Source organism: Leucoraja erinacea, chromosome 14 (assembly GCF_028641065.1).
Source record: "Leucoraja erinacea ecotype New England chromosome 14, Leri_hhj_1, whole genome shotgun sequence".
Lineage (NCBI taxonomy): Eukaryota > Metazoa > Chordata > Chondrichthyes > Rajiformes > Rajidae > Leucoraja > Leucoraja erinaceus.
Genome location: NC_073390.1, coordinates 16,094,628 through 16,121,814, shown reverse-complemented (window position 1 = coordinate 16,121,814; position 27,187 = coordinate 16,094,628). Strand labels below are relative to the sequence as shown.

Here is a 27,187-nt window from a genome sequence, read left to right as displayed (position 1 = left end):
CAACTCCATGCAGATAGCACCAGAGGTTAGGGTAAAACACGGGTCCCTGGAGCAGTAATCAGCATTAATCGCTGTGCCACCTTGTCACCCTTAAAATTTCACTAAGTAACTGTGCTCATTAGATTGTAATTCAGCTGGAAATCCAGGGTGAGGGTTTGTACTCGGGTAATGGCGACACTTTGACTTACAGCTCCAATTAGCTATGCTCATATAGATTATATATAGGTTAATACTTATTTCCAAATAGTGCACAGGGGAATGCAATTTAAATATTACTGTAATTTATTCTGAACTTTGTTGACCCACAAGCGTCCCAAGGTAACGATGATTATGTTGCATATACTGTATTTGGAAGACAGGTAGTCTGCTAACGTTTCAAGATGCTGTACAGAGCTGATGAAAGTAGTTTTTTTATCATTAGTTCATCCATAAAGTGGACATTGGACTTTGTCTCTGGAACTGTTACACTCACCACAATGCTGAGAAATATATTCTGCACTCTGTATCTTTCCCTTTGCTCTACCTATTGTACTTGAGTTTGGCTTGATTGTATATATGTATAGTATTATTTGATTTGATTGAATAGCTTGCAAAACAATGTTTTGTACTGGACCTCAGTACACGTGGTAATAATGAACCTAAATCTAAATGCATATTTGTTTTAAGCAACTTGGTTCTACACAGATAGAAATCACGCATCTGCATCAGCATCTCATGGTGCCGTACATATAAAAAGTCCAGATTTAAAGCAAAAATGGGTAACTTCACACTGTGCTGTCATAAGATAATAGGAATTAATTTGGTGGGAGAATGGTTGTCATGTTGTTCAGTTAACCAGCCATACCACGCAGCAGCAGAGTTGCTGCCTTACAGCGCCGGAGACCTAGACTCGGGTTCGATCCTAACTACGGGTGCAGTCGGTACAGAGTTTGTATGTTCATCCCCATGACCTGCATTGGTTTTTTTCCAGGAGCTATGGTTTCCTTCCATATTTCATAGACATACAGATTTGTAGGCTAATTGGCTTGGTAACATTGTAAATTGGCCCTAGTGTATGTAGGATAGTGTTAGTGTGCGGGATCGCTGGTCGTCGTGGACTCGGTGGACCAAAGGGCCTAGTTCCACGGTGTATCTCTAAACTAAACTAAACTAAAATAAACTAAATTTTCACTTGGTACTGAGGAACCTCCATGGATCATTTTCATCTTCTCCCGCCATGGTATTGAGTTTGCTATTGATGGGTGCTGTCTGGTCTTGCAATTTGGTTCATCTGATTTGAAGAATGGCTACATTTTACAACAGTTGTGCTTCACTGATAGGTGCTTTCCTAAGGGATCTACTTCCAAATTCTGCACCTCCCTCTGTCAAGAGCTTATTGTGAGGTTGGTTACACTTTGGTATAGGTGTTATATTTAACATTAGCATCAAACTGGAGGTGTCTCGTGCAGACAGGCATCAAGCAAGGCACAATACCCTGACGCATTTTTCAATCATTCTCCTATATCTAACCTCCATAAACCATTTTGCAGGAGTGGAGCTAATCCACAGGATTAATGGAAAACTCCTCTCACTAAATCAATTAAATTCCAATCAATTCAAATCGACATCGGCGTTTGAGTTGTTAGGGCTAGCGGAATCAAGGGATATGGGGAGAAGGCAAGAACGGGGTACTGATTGTGGATGATCACATTGAATGGCGGTGCTGCCTCGAAGGGCCAAATGGCCTACTCCTGCATCTATTGTCTATGTATCTATGAACCATACATGCTGGTTTATACCGAAGATAGACACAAAGTGCCGGAGTAACGCAGCGGGCAGGCAGCATCTCTAAAGAAAAAGTATGGGTGGCGTTTCGGTTTGGGCCCCTTCTTCACACTGAAAGTAGAGGGGGGGAAACTGGAGGTAAAAAAAGGCCAGAACAAAGCAGGACCAGCAACAGATGACCAAGGAAGGGTAGGGCCCATAATGGCCCATTGTTGGCTGTGAAAGAGGGGATAACGAAGGGATACAAGGATGCGAACAGTGGAACAAGGGGAAATCAATGTTCATGCTACTGGGTTGTTCAAGCGATATATGAGGAGCTGTTCCTCCAATTTGCCTGTGGCCCCACTCAGACAGTGAAGGAGGCCCAGGACAGAAAGGGCAGAATGCAAATGAGAACGGGAGTTAAAATGTTTGGAGATGACTTAGGCCAAGGTGGAACTGAGGATAGGTGTTCAGCAAAACGATTGCCCAGTCTGCGCTTGGTCTAGCTGATATAGAGGAGAGAGGAGGTATCTCCTATATAGCAAAACGATATCTTCCAGATCCACTGGTTGGATAAATGAGCCAGTGTTACTGTCCTGATACCTGCCACTAAGGTTATAATTACACTCAGTTGTTTCCGCAAAACAGGCCATGCCATTTACATACCCAAGACAAGACTCTGAAACAGATACACTAAACCAAGCTCTGTACACAAGAGACTGCCGATGGAAAAATTTGGAAGAAAAAAGTAAACTGCTAGAAGAACTCAAGCGAGTCAAATAACATCTGCAGAGGTCTGCGTTTTGGGTGGAGACCTTGCAACTATTCCAGGCTCTGTTATGAGAAGGGAGCATCACATGGATAGACGTAATGATTCAAGATTGTACACAGAAATACAACATCCTTGTCGACTCCAGGGAGCCCCTGGCCCGTGATTGCTCAAAGTCGTGCAGGGGCAGCTGAAGTTTGTTTCAGTGTGATGTGAGCCCAGAGGCTCGGTGTTAATGAAGAATGGAGAACACCACTTCACAAAACTATCCACCAGCTTACACTGAGCACATAAAATCTGCGGCACCCAGATTAGCCTCATCAGAGAACCCACAAAATGGGAGCAGAAGGAAGTCATCCCTGATCATGAGAGACTCTTATCTTTTCAGGTGTTGATGGCACAAAGAAGGTTGGGGGAGGGGGTCATATTTTTGGCATTGAAGATCAAAGCATTCCGAATCACTGACCAAAATTCAACAGTTTTATGGGATGCATGCATTGGAGAATCTGTAATGGAAGGATCAGGTTTTGGTGAGATAACACATGAGATTAATGTCCATGAGAGGTAGGATTAACATGGTACTACCTTGGGATGAAAAGGTTACAGTCTGTGATTGCATTGCCAAGTATGAGAGGATTTACTGTGCTGTGGAATGAGAATCCAATGGCAGGGATGAACGGTTTAGGGTTTGGGACACGTGCATTAAGTGGAGAAAGTGTGTGTAAACAGAGATAAGTGTTGCACAGTATAAGTAAAGTAACAATGGTGAATGTACAATGCCGTGATAATAGCTTGCAATATGGGGGCTTTGAATACACTGAGGGGACTTTGCTGATGGCTTTTTAATGTGCACCATAATTTAATATAACAAGAATGCTGAGAAAATAGTTTTAGTCATTTGATGTCTCCTAATCAATGCAAAGGATATTAGGTGGCATAAATGTTGTTATCTTCCCATTATTATTTCCATCTCATTATGTCCTCTCCTCTAAATTGTACCTTATCAAAGAGGACTGAGTGCTGACATAATTTCCAAAATGCTTTCTGTAGCCAGCCTTGTATATTTGTGTGAGCCAAGGAATGAAATGGTTCTAATAGTAATCAGATTATTGCACAAATACAACAGAAAACAGCGACATGGTATCAATATGTTTCAGTGAGAAGCAAGTAAACCCAAACAGGGAGATCAAACACAACAGTAGCAGGAACCTCCACATTTAAAGTTTGCAAAAATATGAATTCTTATAAGATGTTACATTTTCAGAATTTCCTACATTCGCAGGACCAGCTGGGGTTGGAGATTGCAACCTTCACGTGGTCCGCCCTGTTTCGACGAATGCAATCAACCTGTAGTGCACAATCAAATAAGATCAAATAGACAAGTTTAGGCTGTGCATGCCATACACAAGAAGAAGGAACAGCTAAGCAGTGGGTGGTTAATCTGTGGAATTATTTGCCACAGAAGTCTGTGGAGGCAAAGTCAGTGGATATATTTAAGGCAAATAGATTCCTGATTAGTACAGATGTCAGAGGTTATGGGGAGGAGGCAGAAGAATGGGGTTAGGAGGGAGAGATAGATCAGCCATGATTGAATGGCGGAGTAGACTTGATCAGCCGAATGGCCTAATTCTACTCCTATCATTTTTGATCTTATGATCTTAATGGAGAACAATTTGGCAGGATAATTAAGCAGCAGGGATACTTTAACGCCTCTGATCAACTATTGAATGTTTATATGCAGTAGATTTCCATTAGTGCATCTTTGCAAAAATGTGAGGTTGAGTAATGCAATGTTATTGTGGGACCAACCAGAGTTTGATGTGAAATATTAACATTCACCCATGTATGAATGAATTGTAGATTTACTGCAGTTGATGCAAGTCTTCTTAGAGCATATTCCTACACATGTAATATTATTGTGGCTCCATTTATATTTTTCACATATTGTGATCTTCCACTGTTACAGGATTCCTGCTGACTCAAAAGTTAATGGGGTGTAACTTCTATTAATTGGTTAATTGGTTGCTCTCAACACTGTGTAAATCACTTGACATGCAATTCAAAATCTAATTTTCCACATGATATGTATTGCATAAGAATCTGAATTTTTTTGCACTGACAATGGGAGTTTGCAATGATGAATCTGACCTTGTCCCTTGTTTTTCAGGTTACGTTTGACTCAGAAATTTTCTTCAACGTCCTCTTGCCCCCAATAATATTTTACGCTGGGTACAGTCTGAAAAAGGTGAGAATTATATCCCCGTCTTTCTAATGGGCCTGTCCCACTTACGCAACTTTTTTGGCGATTGCCGGCACCCGTCATAGGTCGTTGTAGGTTGCCGAAAATATTCAACGTTGAAAATCCAGCGGCGACCAGAAAGACGTTACGACTCTTTGGGCGACTGAGGAGACTACTCACGGCCATACAGGTGACACCCTGGCGACATGTCGCGGGGTGAAGCCGGTATGAGCATGACATGTTGAAAATTTTCGGCGACCTGCAACAACCTATGACAGGTGCGGGCAGTCGCCGAGAAAGTCGTGTAAGTGGGCCCATTAAGGCCACGCATTCTTGGAATTAAAAGATTTCCTTAAGTAACTTGTACAAGTTTACAAATTCATTTGGTGTTTATTTAAGTCAATGGATACAAAGACCATGTTTAACACCTCTGGAGAAATGTAATAGGTGATGTTTCAGGTCGAGACCCTTCTTCAGACTTGACTCGAAACGTCACTTATTCTTTTTCTCCAGAAATGCTGTCTGACCCACTGTAACTCCAGCTTTTTATGTCTATTTTCGGTTTAAACCAGCATCTGCATTTCCTTCCTACACGTTTAATGTTTAATACATGTTTAGTACATGTTTAATATATCTATTACTGACTGGTGCAACTGGTAAAGGCAGAAGGTATGAGGTCTCCTTTAGTTCCATTCTGTGGTTTGGCCTTTCACAGTTGGGGAGAAAATTGGATGTTAGCAGTTGGCCTGGTGCCCAAAGCTGTGTAAGGATATCAGAGATTGGCATTCCAATCCTGCTTGCTGCCCAGTTCTCCTGCCAAGCAGTGCTACACAATTCGATAACTTATCTAACCTTGCACATGACGAACAGATAACAGGATGGGACATCACAGGCGTCCTTGCATTAAGGAAGTGTACCCTGATTGAAGTAGTACATTGGTGTGTTCTTCCCTACCCAAATTGTGATTCTTGTAGAAGTAGTATTTACTGCAGTAACAACTATAAATGGCTTTGGGTTGTATCATCCAACCTGCTCCCACTTCCAGGGTTTCTGCCTTCTATCTCAGCCAGCCTTGAGGCTTATTGTCTATCCACCCGATCCTAGACTCCAGAACCATCAGCAGATCTCATGAACCAAACTAAACCATTTCTCTCATGTTTGGTGGAATAGTTACAATGTACAAAGCAACATTCCCCTGCAAATAATAAAGAATAGTTCTGAAGGTTAAACACATGACTGTACCACATTAAAAACATATAAGCAGTGTTCATGTGATTTAAGTTGCTGCTTTGACTTCTGACCTGATATAGCATGCAGATAATCCTCTTTATAAAGTACCATGGGGGGGGGGGGGGGGGTATCCGGCATTCCCGACTGTCCGCTGGAACCGAATAAGAGATTCGCTCCAACCACCTCGCAGTCACTCTGTGAATCAACGTTGTTTTTAAATACCAAGTTCTTTTTAACAACTAAAAATGTAGTTTTGTTACTGCAAGCTAAATATACTAAAGGCTGTTTGTTACATTGTTTAATGGGGTATCATCCCACAAGTGTAGATCAAAGCAATCACTTGTCATTCAACGGCAACCTGCAGTGTATATCAGCCTGTGTTCTTAAAGAGGGAGTGATGTCTGATTAATGTGGGGACGCACCAACCCCATTACCAAAATCTGTTGTAAAGAGGTTCATAGTAACAAGGGTAGACTGTACTGTTAGAGCGCACAGTGGCCCAGCTAATAGAACTGCTGTTTCATAGTGCCAAAGATCTGGATTTAATCCTGACCTTGGGTGCTGTCTTTGTGAAGTTTGCACATTCTTCCTTAAGGAGCTAACCCACTTGGGCGACCTAATCTGCGAGTTTAGAAGATTGTCTTCGACCTTCAAACTCGCAGTATGGTCGACACGTGGTCCTAGGAGGTTCTGTGAGGTCGCTGGAACTCTCCTTCATGCTCGAGGGAAGTTCCTGAATACTCACAGCCTCAGCTAGGTCGCGGAAACATTTACAGCATGTTGAAAAAAATTTCTGCGAGTAAAATTTGGTCAGCATGGTTCTTTTGGACTTGTAGTGCAGTGGAGTGGGGTCGCTATGTAGTTACAGGCAGTCGATCTCCCTCACTGGCCGGGCATTTTGATTGGCTTATTAGAGTTTTCAGGACCAAGGAAAACCTACCAACAGGTAAAATGCCCGCTAAACTTTATTATACTTCTAAAAAGCGTCTCCACTCCTTCTCCCCCCCCTTCCCCCACCCCTTTCCCCCCACCCTCCCTTCCCCCTTCTTCCCTTCTTTCCTCTTCTTTCCCTTCTTCTCCCTTCTCCCTCTCTCCCCTTCTCTCCCTCCCTCCCGAGCCCTCTAAAGGACTTACCGTACTCTGTGGCAGCCGTTTACCTTCCTCTTCATCGCGCAGACAGTGCTCCCTTGCGATTTGTTTGTTTGTGTTTGTGTGTGTGTGTGTGTGTGTGTGTGTGTGTGTGTGTGTGTGTGTGTGTGTGTGTGTGTGTGTGTGTGTGTGTGTGTGTGTGTGTGTGTGTGTGTGTGCGTGTGCGTGTGCGTTGGCGTGCGCGTGCGCGTGTGCGTGTGTGTGTATGTGCGGTCGGTCGATCCAGCTCGCGGTTTCAACGCGGACGGTCGATCTAGCGCGAGGTTTTCCAGGCGAGTGCCCTCGAGCTTGAAGATCGAAGTCACTCTTCTTAGATTAGGTTGCCCAAGTGGGACAGCCCCTTTAGACTCTGTTTCATCCCAGGTCTAAAGATGCATTAGTAAGTAAGTTAATAGGCTACTGTAAATTCACCTCTAGTAGTACTATCTGGGGAGAATTGATGTGAATGTAGTGTAGGTTGTATGGAACGAGCTGCCAGAGGAGATATATTTGAGGCAGGGACTATCACAATGTTTAAGAGTTAATTAAGCAGGTACATGACTAGGACAGGCTTTAGAGGGATGTGGGCCAAATGCAGGCAAGTGGGACAAGTGTAGATGGGACATGTTGGTCAGTGTGGGCAACTTGGGCTAAAGGGCCTGTTTCCACACCATTATGACTATGATTAACATCGGAAAATTGTTAATGGGTGGGTCAGTGGAACCTGGTGGATGGAAGGGCATGTTTCTATAATGTAATTTTGTATGGCTGTAATTCTGCAATATTTTGAAAGAATCTAAAACTGTTACCTGCTGTCTTTTCATTTTTTTTCCACCAGAGACAATTCTTCCGCAATTTGGGCACAATTCTCACGTACGCTTTTATCGGCACTGCCATCTCCTGCATCGCGATTGGGTGAGTACACTTTGAAGTCATAAGCCTAGGCTTCTCTGTAATTCCGACATTACCAATGTTCATAGTTAATGACTGACAGATCATTACTGGTAACTTTATGGGTTGGAACAGGAGACCTTTTTTTGTTAGCTATTTTGTTATCAGGCAACTGAACCATCCTACCAATATCTAGAGAGCAGGCCTGAACTATTATCTCCCTCATTGGAGATCCTCGGACTATCTTTGATCGGACTTTACTGGACTTTTTCTTGTAGTAAGCGTTATTCACTTTACTCCATCATTTATCTGTACACTGTGGCTGGCTCGATTGTAGCCATGCATAGTCTTTCTGCTGACTGGTTAGCACGCAACAAAAGCTTTTCCCTATATATTTTTTAAATTAAATATAAAAAAGCAACATCTTTAACCTCCAATCATCCGACGTTCTAACTGTTTTTTTAGTTTGCATGAAATTGGCCTTCTTTACTAACTTCCTTTCTCTCCTTGCTTTGAGATACGATACAATATAACGTTACGATATCAAATTCAGATTCAACTTTAATTGTCAATGTCAGTGTACAGCACAGAGACAACGAAATGCAGTTAGCATCTTCCTGGAAGAGCGACATAGAATATAATTTCAATAAATAAATCTATTTACATGTATACAGACATAGTGTTTTTCCTGTGGGAGGAGTGTCCGGGGGGGGTGATTGGCAGTCACCGAGGTACATTGTTGAGTAGTGTGACAGCCGCAGGGAAGAAGCTGTTCCTGAATCTGCTGGTCCGGCAACGGAGAGACCTGTAGCGCCTCCCGGATGGTAAGAGGGTAAACAGTCCATGGTTGGGGTGAGAGCAGTCCTTGGCGATGCTGAGCACCCTCCGCAGACAATGCTTGCTTTGGACAGACGCATTGGAGGGGAGCGAGGTGATGCGTTGGGCAATTTTCACCACCCTCTGCAGTGCTTTCCGGTCGGAGACAGAGCAGTTGCCATACCATACTGTGATACAGTTGGTAAGGATGCTCTCGATGGTGCAGCGGTAGAAGTTCACCAGGATCTGATGATACGATAGAACAATATTGATATGACAGATGCACCTGCCTCTGTTTATAATTGTCAAAGCATATGCAAATAAGTGTTTCTAGCTGCTAAATTTGTATTAGATAATTATAAGCAGTTGAATAAGGAGTGGGAATTAAGAAGCTTTGGCTTCTTCCTGCTCCTTTTCGGACACATACGATTCATTTATTTATAAATATTGTTTATGACATTTTATAAATATTCTTGTTTTTTTTTTTTGTTTTTCGTATGCTGTTTCATACTTGCTTTTTATTTTTTAGTCAGTTCAAAATAAAGGATTTATTATTATTATTATTAAAGCTTAACACAGAAGGAATCAGTCACAAACATGGAGGCTCTAATGAGACTATTTTCCCCAGCAAGTGATTGAGAGTCCAATAAATTGTTTAATGTACAGTAAGCACTCATTATTACACCTCTTTATAACAAATTTCAGTTGCAGTAGATTGTCTCTTTAAGAACACTGGTTATAGGTTACACTATTGTGTAAGGCTATTGAAATTGACAAGACATCGAAATTGAAAAGACATCAAAATTGACAAGCCATTAAAATTGACAGGCAATCAGTCCAATCGACACATAATCAGCCTGTCCCATTTAAGGTCCTGTTCCACTTTCCCGAGTTATTCACAAATTCTCCAGTTAGTCACGAATTCTCCCGAGTTTTCAAACTCGCAGAATGTTAGTAACGAGTCAGTAGGAGGCCGTAAGAGTCCGTGGATATATCGTAGCTGCTCGTTATGCCAGCTGTAGGTACTCGGTGCTATTTATTTACCCGTGGACATTTTTCATCAGGCCGAAAAAACGTCCCGACTTGCCTGATGCCCCAAGTACCTACAGCTGGCATAACGAGCCGCTATGATATATCCACGGACTCCTACAGACTCATAACGAACATTCTGCGAGTTTGAAAACTCGGGTGAATTTGTGAATAACTTGGGAAAGTGGGACAGGCCCTTAAGCGACTTTATAGGCGAGTGCAGGAGACTCTGCGCTATCATGAGGGTTCTCTGCATTAAGGGCCTGTCCCACGAGCATGCGACTGCATGCGGCGAGCGCGACCAAACCGGAAGCGGGGGTCGCGCAGAAGTCGATTGATCCCCTTACAGGGCCGGTCCCACCAGCATGCGACTGCATGCGGCGAGCGTGACCAAACCAGAAGCGGGGGCCGTGCGGAGGTCAAGTGAGTGACGTGAAGATCGAGTGAAGTCCGTGCATGACGTACGGCGTCAAGACGCTGCGTATGCCCATCAAGGCGCTGCGTACGGCCTCAATGCGGCTGCGGGCCGGCAGGCCGTTGCCGCACGGAATTTTTGAACACTGTCAGTTTTCCGGAGCCCCGCGCGATGTTGGGACCAGCTCCGCACAACTCCATACAGCTCCGGCAATCGAAGTGGGACCGGCCCCGCGAGGCCGTACGGCTCAAGCGACCACGTTAGGTTGCACTTGCCGCATGCAGTCGCATGCTCATGGGACAGGCCCTTTAGATCCCCAGGGTAAGATATAAATTACAAATCAATTCCATGTACCACGTCTGTAATGGTGCCTCATCCTGCCTCTGCCTCAGCTCATCCATCGCTGCATCCCCACCTGCTTACTTACACATTCAAATTTTCAAAGCTCCCCTAGCTGATTTCTCAAATTCCCATGAGTTTGACCTCATCCCTGCTGTCTGTGCTCCAGCAATCTGTGAATCTTGTGCATGAAGAAACTGCAGATGCTGGTTTATACCGAAGATAGACAGAAATTGCTGGAGTACCTCAACGGGTCAGGCAGAATCTCTGGAGCAAAGGAATAGATAACGTTTTGAGTTGAGACATCTGAAGAAGGTTTGAAGAAGGGTCATGTTACCTAATCCTTTTCTCCAGAGATGCTGCCTGACCTGCTAAGTTACTCCAGCATTTTGTGTCTCTAAGCTGTGAAACCTGTTGAGCCATCATCCCCTGATCTTTCAATAAACTGATATCTGGTCAGGTCACATTTTGGCCTCCAGAACACCACCTGTATTAATTCGTCACCATTAGCACTGACAAAGTCCCAAACACTGCTCGTTAAATCTCACCTCTTTAACAAAGCTTCGGGCATCTGCTCCACCATGTGGCTAGGTGCCAAATATTTTGGTTAACATTCCTGTAATTTTTTTATTGATATATGTTAATATTCTTACAATTCTTTTTTTTAAATGTGTTTCATAAGGTCATAAGTGATAGGAGCAGAGTAGACCATTCGGCCTATCAAGTCTACTCTGCAATTGAATCATGGCTGATCTATCTCTCCCTCCTAACCCCGTTATCCTGCCTTTTCCCCATAACCATTGACACCTGTACTATAAAATATTTTCATATTATTACAAAAAACTTCATAAATGCAAATAGTGATTACATGTGCAAACCATATTCTTTGAAGTCATGGCTCCACAATATCCTGCAATCAACTTTCAGTTCTGTTTGTATCTTGGTCATTTATTCCACTGAATTGTGTAGATGAGGGACTTCCTCACCATTCATGAATGTGCCTTGATAAGTTAAGCCACCCGTTGGCATCGGAACCAAGCAGTATTGGCTACAGCCTGTGAGGAAAATCAATTACCTGCTTGTTTGTCTGTCTCTCTGCATGGCCTGTCTCTGGATACATGCCTGCCTATGCACCCTGTCCTCATTTTCATGCCTGTTTTCCCTCTGTCATCTGGTTATCACTGAGCCCAGCTGCAAGGTGCTTTACTGTTGAATTGGGACATAACTAGTTGTGGTGTGAAGGAGGATGGGGGGGTTAAGTGTTAATGTGTACGTGACTGGGGGGTGGATGGCGAAATGTGTTGCGACATATTGTCTGCAGCTTTAACTAATTGTTTGGGAGATGAACCTTGGCCAATAAGGGGAGCATTGAATTTTTATTCAATGGACTATTAAACAAACAGAACAATTGATATCAAGTTCAAGTTCAAGTTTATTGTCATGGGAAGAGAGGCAGGTAAGAAATGAAAATCAGGGAAGGATTAAAGCAACGAGGTGCAGAAGCCATAACTAAAGATGACACAGTTGTTTTGTTTTAAGAGATTAAAGCAATGGTTGGACAAAAAGTGATAGGGAACAAAGTTTGGGGAACAAAAGTGATAGGGAACAATGTTTGTTCACACAGGTCTGATTATTCTAGTCATTTTGCAAATGTGTTCAAAATACTAATTTAAAAACATCTACAGTAATTTAGAAACAAGTATTGCAATTTGCAACACTTTTATTAGTTGCTTGCCTATTTTGATCGTGACCACAAGATCTTGATGGGAAACTATAACAGAGCTTTATTGCAAGTTTTAATTGAAAGGGTGATGCAACAAGTATTTGAGGAAAAGAATGATGATTCAGCATTTGTATTTTACTCTGAAAGTACCCTGCAGATCAAAACAGCAGCTTATTCACCAGAATGGAATTATTGTTGCATTTAGTTAGGCTGTTAATTTATTAGTTAAAAGACACAAGAGACAGCAGTGCTGGAATCCTGAACACAAAACAGACAGCTGGAGGAACTCAGTCAGGCAGCAAATGTGGAGGGAACTGGACAGTCATCTGTTAATTTCCTTCCACTGATGCTGCCTGAACCACTGAGTTTCGCCGGCAGTTTCTCTCTACTCAATGTATTTGCTAGCACTGTTTCACCAGATTCTCTGAAGTCATGACTCCACAATTTCCTGTAATCAACATTCAATTCTGTTTGTACCTTGCCTCAATTATTCCACTGGATTGTGTAGACGAGGATCTTCCTCACCACTCATGAGTGTGCCTTGCTTCCTCACCCGTTGGCATCCGAACCAAGCAGTATTGGCCACAGCCTGTGAGGAAAATCAATTACCTGCTTGTTTGTCTGTCTCTCTGCCTGGCCAGTCTCTAGATACAGGCCTGTCTCTGGATACAGGCCTGCCCATGTACCCTGTCCTCATTTTCATGTCTGTTTGCCCTCTGTCATCTGGTTATCACTGAGCCCAGCTGCAAGGTGCTTTACTGTTGAATTGGGAGATAACTGGTTGTGGTGGTGAATAATAAACAAGGACTCGACACGTGATGGGACCTGTCCTTTTGTCTATTTGTGAGTAATGAAAGGCAGAATTTAGCTGTACACAACATGCTTTGCCCTGCTTGCCTTTCTATATTTTTTCAAGAGCTAATCATTGGAAACATTCAGAATGTTCAGTTTTCAAAAGGAAAAGTCTCTGGTGATTAAAAATTATATTTTTAAAATTTGAAAATAATCTTGTTTTCTAATTTATGTTGGTCTTACACTGTGATGCACCTGCCTCTATTTGTTTTACGACAGCTCAGACATTTTTATTATCAGATTGGAATTGTTGACCATATAAAGGGGAATAGGATAGAGGGAAATACGTGGGGGGATTAAGGTTGATGAGATTCCACTGAGAGCTCGCAGACTCGATGAACCAAATGGCCTGTGTCGTAAGAATATATGTAAATAACTTTGCTACCTGTGAAAATGCTACAGAAATCCTTTAGAAATCTTTCAATAGCTTCTTTGCTTTGCTAACCAATAATGATATTTTAACTATTTACTTCCCTGTCACCCTGTCTATCATCTCCTTGAAGCTGGAAGTAAAGTTTCTGTTTTTTTCTACTAATGTGTTCCATTCCAAGTTTCTTCATGTTAAGCGAGACAGAAACATCTAAATGCTGAAAATCCAAAATTAAAACAGAAAACACTAGAAATATTCAGCAAATTGAGCATCATCTACGGAGAGGGAACCAGTTAACATTTCATGTTGAGGGCCTTTCATTAGAATTGAGTTCTAATTGGTATATGTAGCATTCTTTGTTCATGTTCATAATACAACAGCTTTGGCCATTTACATGAGAAACTTACACATTTCTTATGTTCATGTTAGAGGAGCATAATTAGGCTATTCGGCCCATCGAGTCTATTCAGTCATGTAATGCAATACAATATAATACAATACAATAATATTTTATTAGCCAAATATGTTTTGCAACATTCAAAGAATTGAATTTGCCAAGTCAGTCATACAAATAAAAACCAACAGAACACACAAAATACATTTTAACATAAACATCCACCACAGTGACTCCTCCATATTCCTCACCGTGATGGAAGGCAAAAAAAGTGAAATCTTCGTCCCTTCTTTGTTCTCCCGTGGTTGGGGCACTTGAACCTTCCGTTGATGAGATGATATTGGTTCCCGCGGCCAGCGGTCAGGCCCTCCGCATCGGGGCGATCTAGTCGAGACTGCGAGCTGCTCGATGGTGAAATCCGCAGGCCGGGGTTGGAGCGTCGATCCCAGGCAAGTGTCGCAGGTTCCGATGGTAAGTCCACGACCCCGTGGTGGGGTTCAAAGTCAGTCTCGAGCAAGGCTGCCACGTCCATGATCTATAGTCTATAGTCTATTTAATTGTCATTTGGACCCCTGGAGGTCCAAACGAAATGCCGTTTCTGCAGGCATACATTACACACAAATAGACCCCAGACACAACATAATTTACATTTTACATAAACATCCATCACATCGCTGTGATGGAAGGCCAAAAAAACTTATCTCTCCACTGCACTCTCCCCCCCCCCCCCCCCGATATCAGAGTCAAAGTCAAAGCCCCCGGCTGGCGATGGCGATTGTCCCGCGGCCATTTAAGCCACGCCGGGTGGTGCGAGGTCGCACACCGGGTCTTGGTGTTAGAGCCCCCGGCGTGCGCTCGCAGTCCCGCGGCCATTCCAAGCCGCGCGGGGCAGTGATGTAGGCCCCGCTCCAGGAGCTCTTCGACCCCACAACTCGGGCGGGAGAAGTCGCCGTTGCAGGAGCCCTGAAAAGCGGTCTCCCTCCAGGGACCCGCGGGCTCCCGGTGCCGCCGTCCGCAGACCTGCAGTAGCAGCCTCCGAATCAGCAGCAGCAGCAGCAGCAGCAGCGCTGCTCCACCCGCTCCGGTCTCGGCCAGCTCCGCGACGGTGAGGTGAGTCGGCACCAGAGTCCCCGGCTTCTTCTGTTGGAGGCCGCTCCTCGTTGCGGCCCCAACGACAACTGAGACCCGACGAGAAAAGGTCGGGTCTCCAGTGCAGGGAGAGATTTAAAAGTTTCCCCCTCCCTCCCTCCCACCCCACCCACACCCCCCCACACACACACCCCAACAAAAAATAACAAAAACTACATATAAACATAGACAAAAAATAATAAAAACGCGGACAGGCTGCAGAGGCCGCTGCTGACCAGAGTCGCGCCGCCTACCGGACACGATAAAGCTATCGGACACGATGTTAGGCCACAAAGCGACAGGAGATATCCGGAAAACAATCACATCTCCGGCTAGGTAAGAGATTGAAAAAAGTTTCCACCAATCACCGACCCCCTCCCCCACCACCCACATAGAACAAACCAGAGAACATTAACGCAGACTTTTAAAACACACTAAAAATAACAAGAAATCCGAAAAGACAGACAGACCGTTGGCGAGGCTGCCATCGCTGATGGTGCCACCCGGCGGATGCCACCCTCTGACTAAAGAAATTCCTCCTCATCTCCTTTCTAAAGGTGTGTCCTTTTATTCTGAGGCTATGACCTCTGTCCCTAGACTCGCCTTTATTGTATTTTTATTAAAGCACAAAGTGCTGGAGTAACTCAGCGGGTCAGGCAGCGTCTGTGGGATGAATGGATACGTAACATTTTGAGTCGGGCCACCTTCTTAAGGCTCCTGATCCACTGAACCACTGCTTGACCCAATGAGTCACTCCTACACTTTGCATGTTGCACGAGATTGCAGCATTTGTGGTTTCCTGTGTGTCCCAAGTTTTTAATGCCTCTTTGTATTATGTTGTCGTTTTCCTCGCTGTCAACTTATCTGTCCTTTTTGGGTTTAACTCCAAATTTTGATAATAGAAACATAGAAACATAGAAAATAGGTGCATAGAGTAGGCCATTCGGCCCTTCGAGCCTGCACCGCCATTCAATATGATTATGGCTGATCATCCAACTCAGTTTCCTGTACCTGCCTTCTCTCCATACCCCCTGATCCCTTTAGCCACAAGGGCCACATCTAACTCCTTCTTAAATATAGCCAATGCAATCATGAATAACTCCTCCTTCCTCCAGCCTCGGTCATCTTAATCCCACATTTTGCTTTCTCTCCTCCAGCCAAATTTTCATCCAGTCAGCAGTTATTCCCTAATCTTGGCCATGAGTGTATTTTCCTAAACCTTTGGCGAGGATAAAATACCAACCACATTGTTCTTTACACCTTTTCCCATTTCCTCTTCAAAGAATCTCAAAGATTTACTAAGCAATGACTTGGCCTTTCAGAATGCACGCATCTTTTTACTTACAATCTTTAGTAATTCTGCAGCCCCTGTGTACCAATGCAAGTATCATTCCAATCACAACTACACTGCCTGAGGGTGTGTTGGTGGAGACTCGCACAACAGTTAAAACAGTACCTAGACGAGCACTTGACTCAATAGCGTAGAAGGCCACAGACCAATTGCTGGTAAATGAGATTAGTATCGACGTGCATTTAATAGTCTTGGGGCCGAAAGGGCCTCTTTCTGTGCTCTGAGACTCTACAATTAAGATTAAACTGACGGGTCAGTAATTTCCAGGTTTTGTTCCAATTCCCCTTTTATTTGCAAGAATGACAATAAATTAAAGATTGAAAGGAGGAGGAAGAAACAAAGACTTACTTATGTCTTGAATGTACAACTGCAGGCTGGCAAGAGACTAAGCTTGCAAGACCACGCAGTGCGTCTTCCAGTGTGGCTGGAATTTAACCAGTTGATAGATACAAAATGCTGGAGTAACTCAGTCTGTCTGATGAAGGGTCTCGACTCGAAACGTCACCTATTCCTTTTCTCCAGAGATGCTGCCTAACCCGCTGAGTTACTCCAGCATTTTGTGTCTGTCTCCAGAAATGCTGCCAGACCCGCTGAGTTACTCCAGTATTTTGTGAATATCTTCCGTAAACCCGCATCTGCAGTTCTTTCTTACACATTTAACCAGTTGAGGTTGTTTTATCCTAATTTATGCAGTCTTGGATTCTTCCCCAGTTCCTTTTCGCCTCTGTTCGTATTCCCTTTCTACCACCTACTCCATTTGCCCAACAGCCACATTAGTTCTCTTCCACGCCTACTGCTCACCTCTCCCCTCTCTCTGTTGCTTGCATCTGCCACCACCCGTCATTCCATTCCAATCTTTAACCTAATTTCCTATCGGATTCCAGAAATTACAGCTTATGCTTCACCACTGATCACCTGTAAGCCTCGGTTTCTTTAACCACCTTCCCTCCCCCACCTGACTCTTATCTGATAATCAAATCCACCTCACCTGTTGAGCGAGGTGTAGGATGGAGAAAGGGATGGATGGAGGGGTGGGAGGAGGGGTGGGGGATAGGTGGAGAGAGAGAGAGGGAGGGAGAGAGGGAGACTCACACAGCTGTTCAGGCACTTTGCCCCATTATCCACACCGACCAAGTTTGGATATTGTACTAGTCCCAGACCTCCACCCACCCCCCCTCTTTATGGTCAAGAAGGTATCTTGCCCCATCACGCCCAATGGGGTCTTGCCCCACCTCTCTCCCCCACCTCTTTATACTGGCTCATTCTCCTCGACTCTTTCAGTCCAGATGAAGGGTCTTGACCCAAATCGTCGATTATCTATTCACCACGACAGATGCTGCCTGACCCATTGAATTCCTTCAACACCTCGCCTTTTTTAGCGATTTAAATAATTGAGGTCCTTCGTCATTATTTCCTCTCTTCCAGTTAGCTGGACCACACTTCTCAAATTGCAAAACTGTGCAGCTGCTGATTCTGCAAAGTGGTTTGTGGATTTCGGCTTGCTTAATGTAAATGCCATTGAGGCAGGTGCAGTTAAAACACATTTGTTCTGATACTGGGAAGACAAAAATGCTGGAGAAACTCAGCGGGTGAGGCAGAATCTATGGAGCGAGGGAAATAGGCGACGTTTCGGGTCGAGACACATCTGCAGTTCCTTCTTAAACATTTGTTCTGATACAAGCACAGGAAAGGTTTAGAAGGATCTGGGTCAAAAGCAGGCAGGTGGTTCTAGCTTAGATGGACACTTGGTCGGCATAGACTCTTTGGGCCGAAGAGCCTGTGTCCATGCTATGTGTGTCTATATATGTATTCCTGAACAAATGGGTTGGAGAAGATTCACCTGCTTCCCAATTTCCCTATGTTATTCCACCATCTGTGAGGCACAAGAGCATGATGGAATACTCTTCCACTTTCTTTCAATAGCTCTCAGGAAACGAGGCTAAAAAGCTTGACACCATCCATGAAATTGTCTCCTTATAACTACTTACCTCCATTTTAGATTGCATCCTGGTGAATTTCTTCTGCACCTTTCACATTTCTTCCACATCCAACTGTAGCACAGTTACCAGCTAGTTGACATTTATAGTCTGTCTGTCACTGGCACATCAGGGCTGCAGTCAGGATGCTCTACAACATCTCACCAATGTTTCCGCTACAGCATGTGTAGGAAAGAACTGCAGATGCTGGTTTAAATCAAAATGCTGGAGTAACTCAGCGGGACAGGCAGCATCTCTGGAGAGAAGGAATGGATGACATTTTGGGTCGAGACTCTTCTTCAGACTGATGTCTCTCAATCTCCTCCACCTGGAAGGGCAAGAGCTTTTTCCTTTCCAAGTTCCCCACCAAAGCAAGCTCATAGATTTATAGAATTTGATAACATAGAAACAGACCTTTTAAGCCAAATAGTTCACACGAGCATGATGCCTACTTTGCAACATTAGGACTGTATGCCTTTGCAGCTTTCCTATTCAATTACATCCAAACACATTTTAAACCTTGGACTTGTATCAACCTCTATTACCTCATGTAACAATTCTGTAGCCATTACCCTCTGTGTGAAGAACATATCCCTCAGATCGCCTTTAAATATATCCCTACCTTAAACATGGACTCTCTAGTCATATGCTTGGAAAAATAACTGACTATCTATCCTAATTATGCCCCTCATCATTGTATAAACCTCTGTAAGGTCAACCCTCAACCACATATTTTCCAGTGAGAATAAACTCAGCTGATCCATTCTCTCATTATAACTATTATCCTCCATCCAGGTAGCATCGTGGTGAATCTCTTCTGCACCTTCTCTATTGCAACTACATCTTCCCTATAGTACGGTTACCAGAACTACACACATGCCTAACCCATTTGTATGCTGCTCCCCTTTCATTATTGAGAAATGGGATTCAAAATCTCACATCATCTTACCCAACAGAATGGTGGAGAATCTTCCCCACTTGGACCAATGATCTGTGAAGAAAGCTACTTCTGCCTTTGGTTAGTTTAGTTTAGAGATACAGCGTTGAAACATGCCTACCGGGTCCATGCTGACCGCAATCAACCATACACTAGTTCTATCTTACACACTGGGGACAATTTACAGAAGCTAATTAACCTATAAACCTGTACATCTTTGGAATGTGGGTGGATACCTGAGCACCTCGAGTAAACCTAACCCAACAAATTCCCTACAAAGAGCACCCATAGTCAGGATCAATCCTGGGTCTCTGGCACTGTACGGCAGCAACTCTCCCATTGTGTTGCCTTTTCAAGGAAAACAAAAGGGGTGGGGGCCTTATGAGCATCCACCAGTAATACGTACCTCCTATCATTATCACTGATATCCCATAGCGGTTTACAGCCAGTGAGGTACATGCAGTTATTGTTTTGGTAAGTATGTAGCAGCTCACTGGAGAACAATAAATGTATTGACCTTCTGATTGTATTTTCATTTACATGACCTTTCACTGGCTGTGGAAGATCAGCTGTTCCAGCCTTTGTTCTCCCAAATGCTAGATATATTTAATTAAGAACAGCATCAAATAATGTCCAGCCAGATTTTCAGATAAATATCTTGGTACCGAAAATCATAATTTAAAAAAAATGACACCATTTTCATTGCACTGTATGAAAAATTGTTGTGCTGGTGACTGTCAAAGTAAGATTAGAAGAAGGATTAACCAAGTACATATGCAACAAGCTTTTCAATGGAGGATAGGGTTATTAATAAAAAATATTAAAATTGGTTATTATAATAATGACCAAAATATAGTTAATAAGAAATAAATAACTGAAAATCCAAAAAGTAGTGCCAATAGGTAGAAATGTGTAATGTGAAAGGGGCGGGCGGCATGGTGATGCAGAGGCGGCATGGTGATGCAGAGGCAGCACGGTGGCACAGTTGCTGCCTTACACCACCGGAGACCCGGGTTCGATCCTGACTATAGGTGCTGTCTGCAGGGAGTTTGTACAATCACCCAGTGACCTGCGTAGGTTTTCCCCGGGAGCTCCGGTTTTCTCCCACACTCTAAAGACATACATATTTGTGTGTTAATTGACTTGGTAAAATTGTAAATTGTCCTCATTGTGCAGGATATTGTTAATGTGCGGGGATCGCAGGTTGATGCGGACTTGGTGGGCCGAAGCGCCTGATTCCTTGTTGTATCTCTAACTGGGATGTGTATCGTACTTCATTTCTGAAGTCAATAACTAGCTCCTCATCTTTCTGACAATTTTGAGATCAGTGAGGAAACCAGAGCGCTGTAAGAAACCAATGGGCGGAAACTCCCCATGCGATTGAATTCAGGTCATTGGATCTGTGAGGCAGCAACTCGACTAGCTGCGTCACTGGGCCATTGTCTGTGAGGAGAAAAGGAAGTCAACATTTTTGGTTAATTACTTTTATCAGAATTGATACATATCCCCTTGCTTCTGTTGTTAATTATTTATACTTCTAAAGCTCCGTGTCCTCATTCAGGGTAAGATTTTGATCAGTGCTGCAGATACTGGTTTACGTTAGAAGATACAACATGCTGAAGTAACTCAGTGGGTCAGGCAGCATCTCTGAAGAACGTGGATAGTTGATGTTTTGATCAGGTCCCGTCTTCAGTCTGAAGACTGGAAACGTCATCTATCCATGATCTTCAGAGATGCTGCCGGACCCACTGAATTACTCCAACACTTTGTGTCATTTTAAGATTTGGCTTCCTGTAGTGCATTAACATTTACTTTTCAAGCGCTCAGCTAAGTTAGGACAAAATTGTTCTTTAATGTTTTGCCATTTGTTGCCAATGAACAACTTTGATTTTGATTGCTGGTGTGAAAGTGTGAAAACGCTCACCTCCAGATTCAGGGACAGTTTCTTCCCAGCTGTTATCGGGCAACTGAATCATCCCACCACAACCAGAGAGCAATGCTGAACTACTATCCTACCTCTTTGGTGACCCTCGGACTATCCTTGATCGGACTTTACTGGCTTTACATTGCACTAAACATTATTCCCTTATCATGTATCTATACACTGTAAATGGCTTGATTGTAATCTTGTATTGTCTTTTTACTGACTGGTTAGCACGCAACAAAGACTTTTCACTGTACCTCGGTACACATGACGCTAAACTAAACTCTACTGAAATAGTTGTATTTATCATTTCTGTATTTATACTAACTCCAATCACCCTCCTGCCTCAATTGCTATCCACTGAAGTGAAGAAGAGGGGAAAGGTAATGGATGACATCCAAGAGGAGAGAAGGGAAGCAGAAATGAAAATAACACAATCGGTAGAGAGAGAAGTTCAGACTTAAATGCACCAGCTGGCTCCAAAGATTCAAGTGAGCTTGGTGCTTCAATTAAACTTGGGCTACTGATCAATTATATTGTAAGAATGCTGTAGTGTTCCTGAAGTTATATTCCTAATACAAAATTAATGACCTTATCTTCCACTTGCTAAGCTCAGACCAGCTATTTTATTATACACAATCCCAAATTCTGCCTTCGTAAATATTTGTTTCAGGCAGTCCTCTGGATTAAGGATGACTTGCTTTTACTCTGATTAGGTGGGTTTTGGGGTGACTGATATGGCCACTGTGGGAATTGCAGGCCTTTCCACAGAAGATGCACAGGGGAATAATCACAAAATGCTGGAGTAACTCAGCAGGTCAGGCAGCATCTCCGGAGAAATGGAATAGCTGACGTCTCGGGTCGGAAGAATAAAGGGTGGTAATTTTATCTGAGGCGCATATAAATCTCATTGCAGAGTTTATAACTTATGAAGGCTACCTAGGATGGAGAAAGGACTCCACCTGAAAAATCACCTGTCCATTCCCTCCACAGACACTGCCTGACTTGCTGAATCCCTCCAGCACTTTGTGCTTTGCTTATGGAGGCAAGGTCATTGTGTAAAGAGGAAGTAGATACATTTTTGGAAGATCAGAGAATTTGTTCTACGGGAAACTGGCACAGAAGATACGTGGCCTGGCGCAGATGAGCCGTGATCGTATTGAAATGTGGGCAGACTTGAAGGGTCAAGTCGCATACTCAAGCTCTTTTGAAAGCACCATAATCTGCTGTTCCCATCAAGTTCATGGCTCCTCCTGAGCTGATTGTTTGTCGGAAGTCCAAGTTTGCCTGAAGTTGTGTTGCATTATGTAAACCCACACTGGGGTTCAGAAAAAAGTTTGTTTCGAGCAATACGGCTAAGAAACACTTCCAGGATCCATGTTCCCGTGTAGCAGAGTCGCAAAGCTGTATTCATTACTGGCTTGCCTTTGGCCATAAGGCTACGGCTGGGAATTACATCCAGGAGTCTGAGCTTCTGACGTATTCTATCTCCTCCTCTGAATTCAGAACTAGAACAGTCAGCAGCTTGGCGCTTGAGTGAAGGGCTCAACTTAATAGAGAGCACAGGATGGCATGTTTCTTGACTCTGCAGTACAGAACATGACAATCTTCGTGCTTCATCCATGACTGAAGAATTAATTAGTCGGAATTCCAACCGGATTTTTTTTCATATGGTACTGCACGGAGAACAGAAGGGCATGGAATCACAGGTTGCTGCTTTTATAAAAAGGAAAATGACCAAAAAAGAAATTCCTCTGACCGTAATTGAGCATAGCTGCCTGAGCAATGTAGATACAAGGGTACTGACTCCCTGTTTGTTTATTTCAGTCATGGAGGTGGCAGCTCAGCCTAAACAAATTGTGGTAAATATTTTATCCCAATTGGATCATTTCTCATGATTAGCATCAATAATGATGCAGACCAAAGCACTTGGGGTGCATCATTGCTGGAGAAGAATTTGCTTTTATCCAGGGGAGATTTATGGCAGGGAGACGAGGTGGTGTGATATAGGAGTCTGCTCCACCGCTGTCACCTGGTTTCAGCTGTGTTGCTGAACATGTACTGCCATCATTTACCAAGTTCAAAACCCCTGCAGCAGCAGGCCAGAGAAACAGATTCACACTTTGAAATCCGACAACCGCATTCTCCATGTTAACCATACCTTGTCCACAGTGCAGAGAAGATGTACCAGGATGTTGCCAGAACTCAAGGGGCCGAGCTATAAGAGAGGGGTTGGGCAGGCGATGACTTTATTCCTTGGAGCACAGTAGGATGTGGGGTAATATTAAACAGAAACTCAAGGCCATTCGGCCGAGCTATAAGATTCAATATGATCATGGGATCAGGCAGATCCCGACCTGCCTTCTCTCCATTGATCCCCTTAGCCACAAGGGCCACATCTAACTCCCTCTTAAATATAGCCAATGAACTGGCCTCAACTACCCTCTGTAGAGAATTCCAGAGATGTGGAAAATATTATAGAGGTGTATAAAATCATTAGGAGAATTGATAGGGTGAATGTCATTTACCCAGGATACGGGAATCCAGAACCAGAGGACATAGTATACAAGTGAGAGAGGAAAAATTTAATAGGAACCTGAGAGGTAACTTTTTCATTCAGAGTGTGGTGGGTTCATGAAATGAACAGCCAGAAGAGGTTGGTGAGACAGGTTCTATAACTGCCTTTAAAAGTCTCTTGGACAGGTACAAGGATAGAAAACATTGAGAGGGATAGATGCAAAATGTTGTTTGAAGGGCCTGACCCGAAATGTAGCCTAAACATTTTCTCCAGAGATGCTGCCTGACCTGCTGAGTTACTGCATCATTTTGTGCCTATCTATTGTATAAACCAGCATCTGCAGTTCATTTTTATTTCAAGATTTAGAGGGATATGGGCCAAACATTGGCAAATAGGACTAGCTTAGATGGGCCATCAGCATGGACAAGTTGATCTGAGGGACATGTTTCTGTGCTGTATAGTTCTATTACTCAAAGAAGCTTGCAATTGGAAAAGTATTCAACCTTTTGCTATCTGGTTTGCATAAGATTCATCCATGTGGCAGACAAGACTATCATTTATTGGCCATCCCTTATTGCCCTGACTACAACGATTTGCTGGGCCATTTCATTGGACACCAAGTGTCAATGACATATTGGCCAGGCTATCTGTATCTTTAAACAAAAATAAACTAAACTAAACTAGACAAGGAAGACAGATTTCCTTCCTCGGAGGACCTTGAACTAATATCGCATTCCAGTGTTTTAGTTTAATTCCTGATTATTAACAAAATTTGAATTTTGTAAAGTGTCTAAGGAATAATAAGCAGAAAGTGTGGCAAACACTCAGCTGGTCAGGTGTAAACTGTGGAAAGAGAAACAAGAATCCTTGGATCAGCATTGAATATGTCAGAAAATAAGTTTAAAATCATGAGGTGAGGGAGTTATGGATAGGACAAAGGGAATATCACTCATAGGGTGAGTCCAGGATGCGTGATGATATCTATATACTATTAAAAGTCTCATCTTGTGTGTATGTATATGTGTGTGCGTGTATGTGTATGTGCTTTTCTACTTTTGTCAAAACGCTATGCGCTAGAGTTGAGATTTTTACAGATTGTTACTCACATTAACCTGGTCGATGCAATAAACAGGTTCACATTTCATGCTATATTTCAAAAGTTATTCATCAGTTTAAAGTTATTCAAAGTTTTTAAAAAAAAAGCCAAAACGGCTTTTCAAACAACTCGGATTCTTCAAGCAGTTTCGACTGATGTCACAATGCCCCCACAATGGGGAGGGGATCGCAGCCCTCTCCACCTCCCCGGCGGTTTTAACTTCATAAACCACTGATTCTTCGCGGGCGGGGGGGGGCCTGGAATGTTCTGGAAACCCCCACCTGCCCCTTTGCTTAGATCACCTGGCCCAGTCGCACTGAAGATGCGACCTCGCGCAGGTCGGACCGCTACCTCGCTCGGGTCGGCGCCAGCCTCCCGCCTCGCTCGGGTTATCGGGTTCACGCCCATCGCGGCCTCGCTCGGGTTCTCGGGTCCGGGCCCGCCCGCGGCCTCGCTCGGATAGGCACCCGCGGCCTCTGCCTCCCTCCATCCCACAGCGCGGCACTCCCACCTCACCGCCCCTCCCCTCCCACACACTTCCCATCTTGGACCAATACAGGCAACTCTCAACACTGTGGTGAAGGAATTCAATCCCACTTACTGACCAGCTGCTGATAAATTTATTCAAGGTCATTCTCCAACTTCACATTCTTGACAACAGTTCAGAAACCATACACTTCAATGCACATCGTTCTGAAATTTGCTCTGAGCAAGAGAAGGACCAAAATTGCGAAGCTATAAAGTTATCACTTCCACCCCACAACTCCCCCGCCCAAGCAATCCCCCCCCCCCCCCCACCCCCCCCACCTCATCCCCCCCCCCCCCCCCCGCACACCACCCCAATACCCCCCCCCCCCCCTCCCACACACCCCCTGCCCCCCACATCCCACTGCGTTGCGTTGGGGGCCCCCCGTTGGGGGAACAGGTTGCGTTGGGGGAACAGGTTGCGTTGGGGGGATGGGTTTGGTTGGGGGAATTGATGAGTGCTGGAATATTGTGTTGGGGGAGCATTTGGTCCATGCTATTTAAAAAGGTTCAAAGGTCACATACACCAATAAAATAACCAGTAGTGATATGCTTCTTGCCATGCAGCACATAAAAAAAGAATACAGACATAACATTAATAAGGAAATGTAAACATAAAAACATCCCCCCACAATGGTTCCCATTATGAGGGAAGGCACAATGTCCAGTCCCCATCCCATGTCCACCCATAGTCGGGCCTATTGAGGCCTCCGCAGTTGCCTTTACGGAGGCCCGATGTTCCAGGCCGTTCTTGCCGGGTGATGGTGCTCCGGCGTCGGGAGAATCCTAACAGCGGCATGGGACACCTGGAACGGCCGCTTCCGTACTGGAGGCCGCGGCTTCCGAAGCCGACAAGGTTGCGCCGGATGGAGCTCCACCACTGGCGATCTCATCGAGAGATCCCAGGCTCCCGATGAAAAGTTCAGCGCCGCCGCCCGCGGCTGGCCGCTCCACAGTCCCGCAGCTCCGCAATGTTTTTCTCGGCGGTCTCAGCTCACCGGAGTTCCAGCGCGGCGACCCAGGCAAGGCATCGCCCGCTCCGCAATAGCGCTCCAGCGCTGAGCCGCCACCAATGTCGAGGTACTGGGCGGTCCCCTCAAGAAACGCCGCTCCAGGCCCGCTGGTAGGCCGCGAGGACGGGTCGAAAGTGCAGCCTGGAGAAAAGCTGCCTCTTCGACCAGGTAGGGACCCTGAAAAGTAGTTTCCCCCTTCCTCCCCCCCACATAAAAAGACTAGAACTCTAAAAAACAAAACACTAAAAAGCTGTCTGGTTGATAGGTCCTTTCCATTGATTCCATCTACACTTCACGCTGCCTCAGCAGGACCACCAGCATAATCAAGGATGAGTCTCACCACTGCCTTTTCTCCCCTCTTCCATCAGGCAAGAGGTACAGATGCTTGAAATCACACAGCTCCAGAATCAGTGACAGTTTCTTACCAGTTTTCTTATCAGGCAACTAAACCATTCTATCACCACCCAGAGAGTGGTCCTGACCTACCATCTACCTCATTGGTATCCGCAGACTATCTTTAATCTAGCTTTACTGCACTTTATCTTGCACTAAACGTTATTCCTTTATCCTGTATCTGTACATTGTGGACGGCTTGATTGTAATCATGTACGTTTTTTTCGCTGACTGGATAGTTCGCAGCAACAAAGATTTTCACTGTACCTCGGTCCACATGACAATAATAAACTAAACTAAGCTAAACTAAACTGGATCATTGAGGCTGGAGAGAAGTAAAGAGAGAGAGAGAGAGAGAGATAACAAGGAATGTAAAAGCTGTGAC

At 44.2% G+C, this 27,187-nt stretch overlaps 1 protein-coding gene across 2 annotated transcripts in view; it reads left to right on the top strand.

Moving 5' to 3' along the window:
• LOC129703318 (sodium/hydrogen exchanger 9-like) overlaps positions 1-27,187 on the top strand; it is a 435,915-nt gene that overhangs the window by 78,765 nt on the left and 329,963 nt on the right. For both annotated transcript variants that reach the window (XM_055645681.1, XM_055645680.1), the window contains exons 3-4: positions 4,683-4,760; positions 7,951-8,027. In XM_055645681.1, the coding sequence (XP_055501656.1) occupies positions 4,683-4,760; positions 7,951-8,027 (155 nt within the window). The remainder of the gene's footprint in view (positions 1-4,682; positions 4,761-7,950; positions 8,028-27,187) is intronic.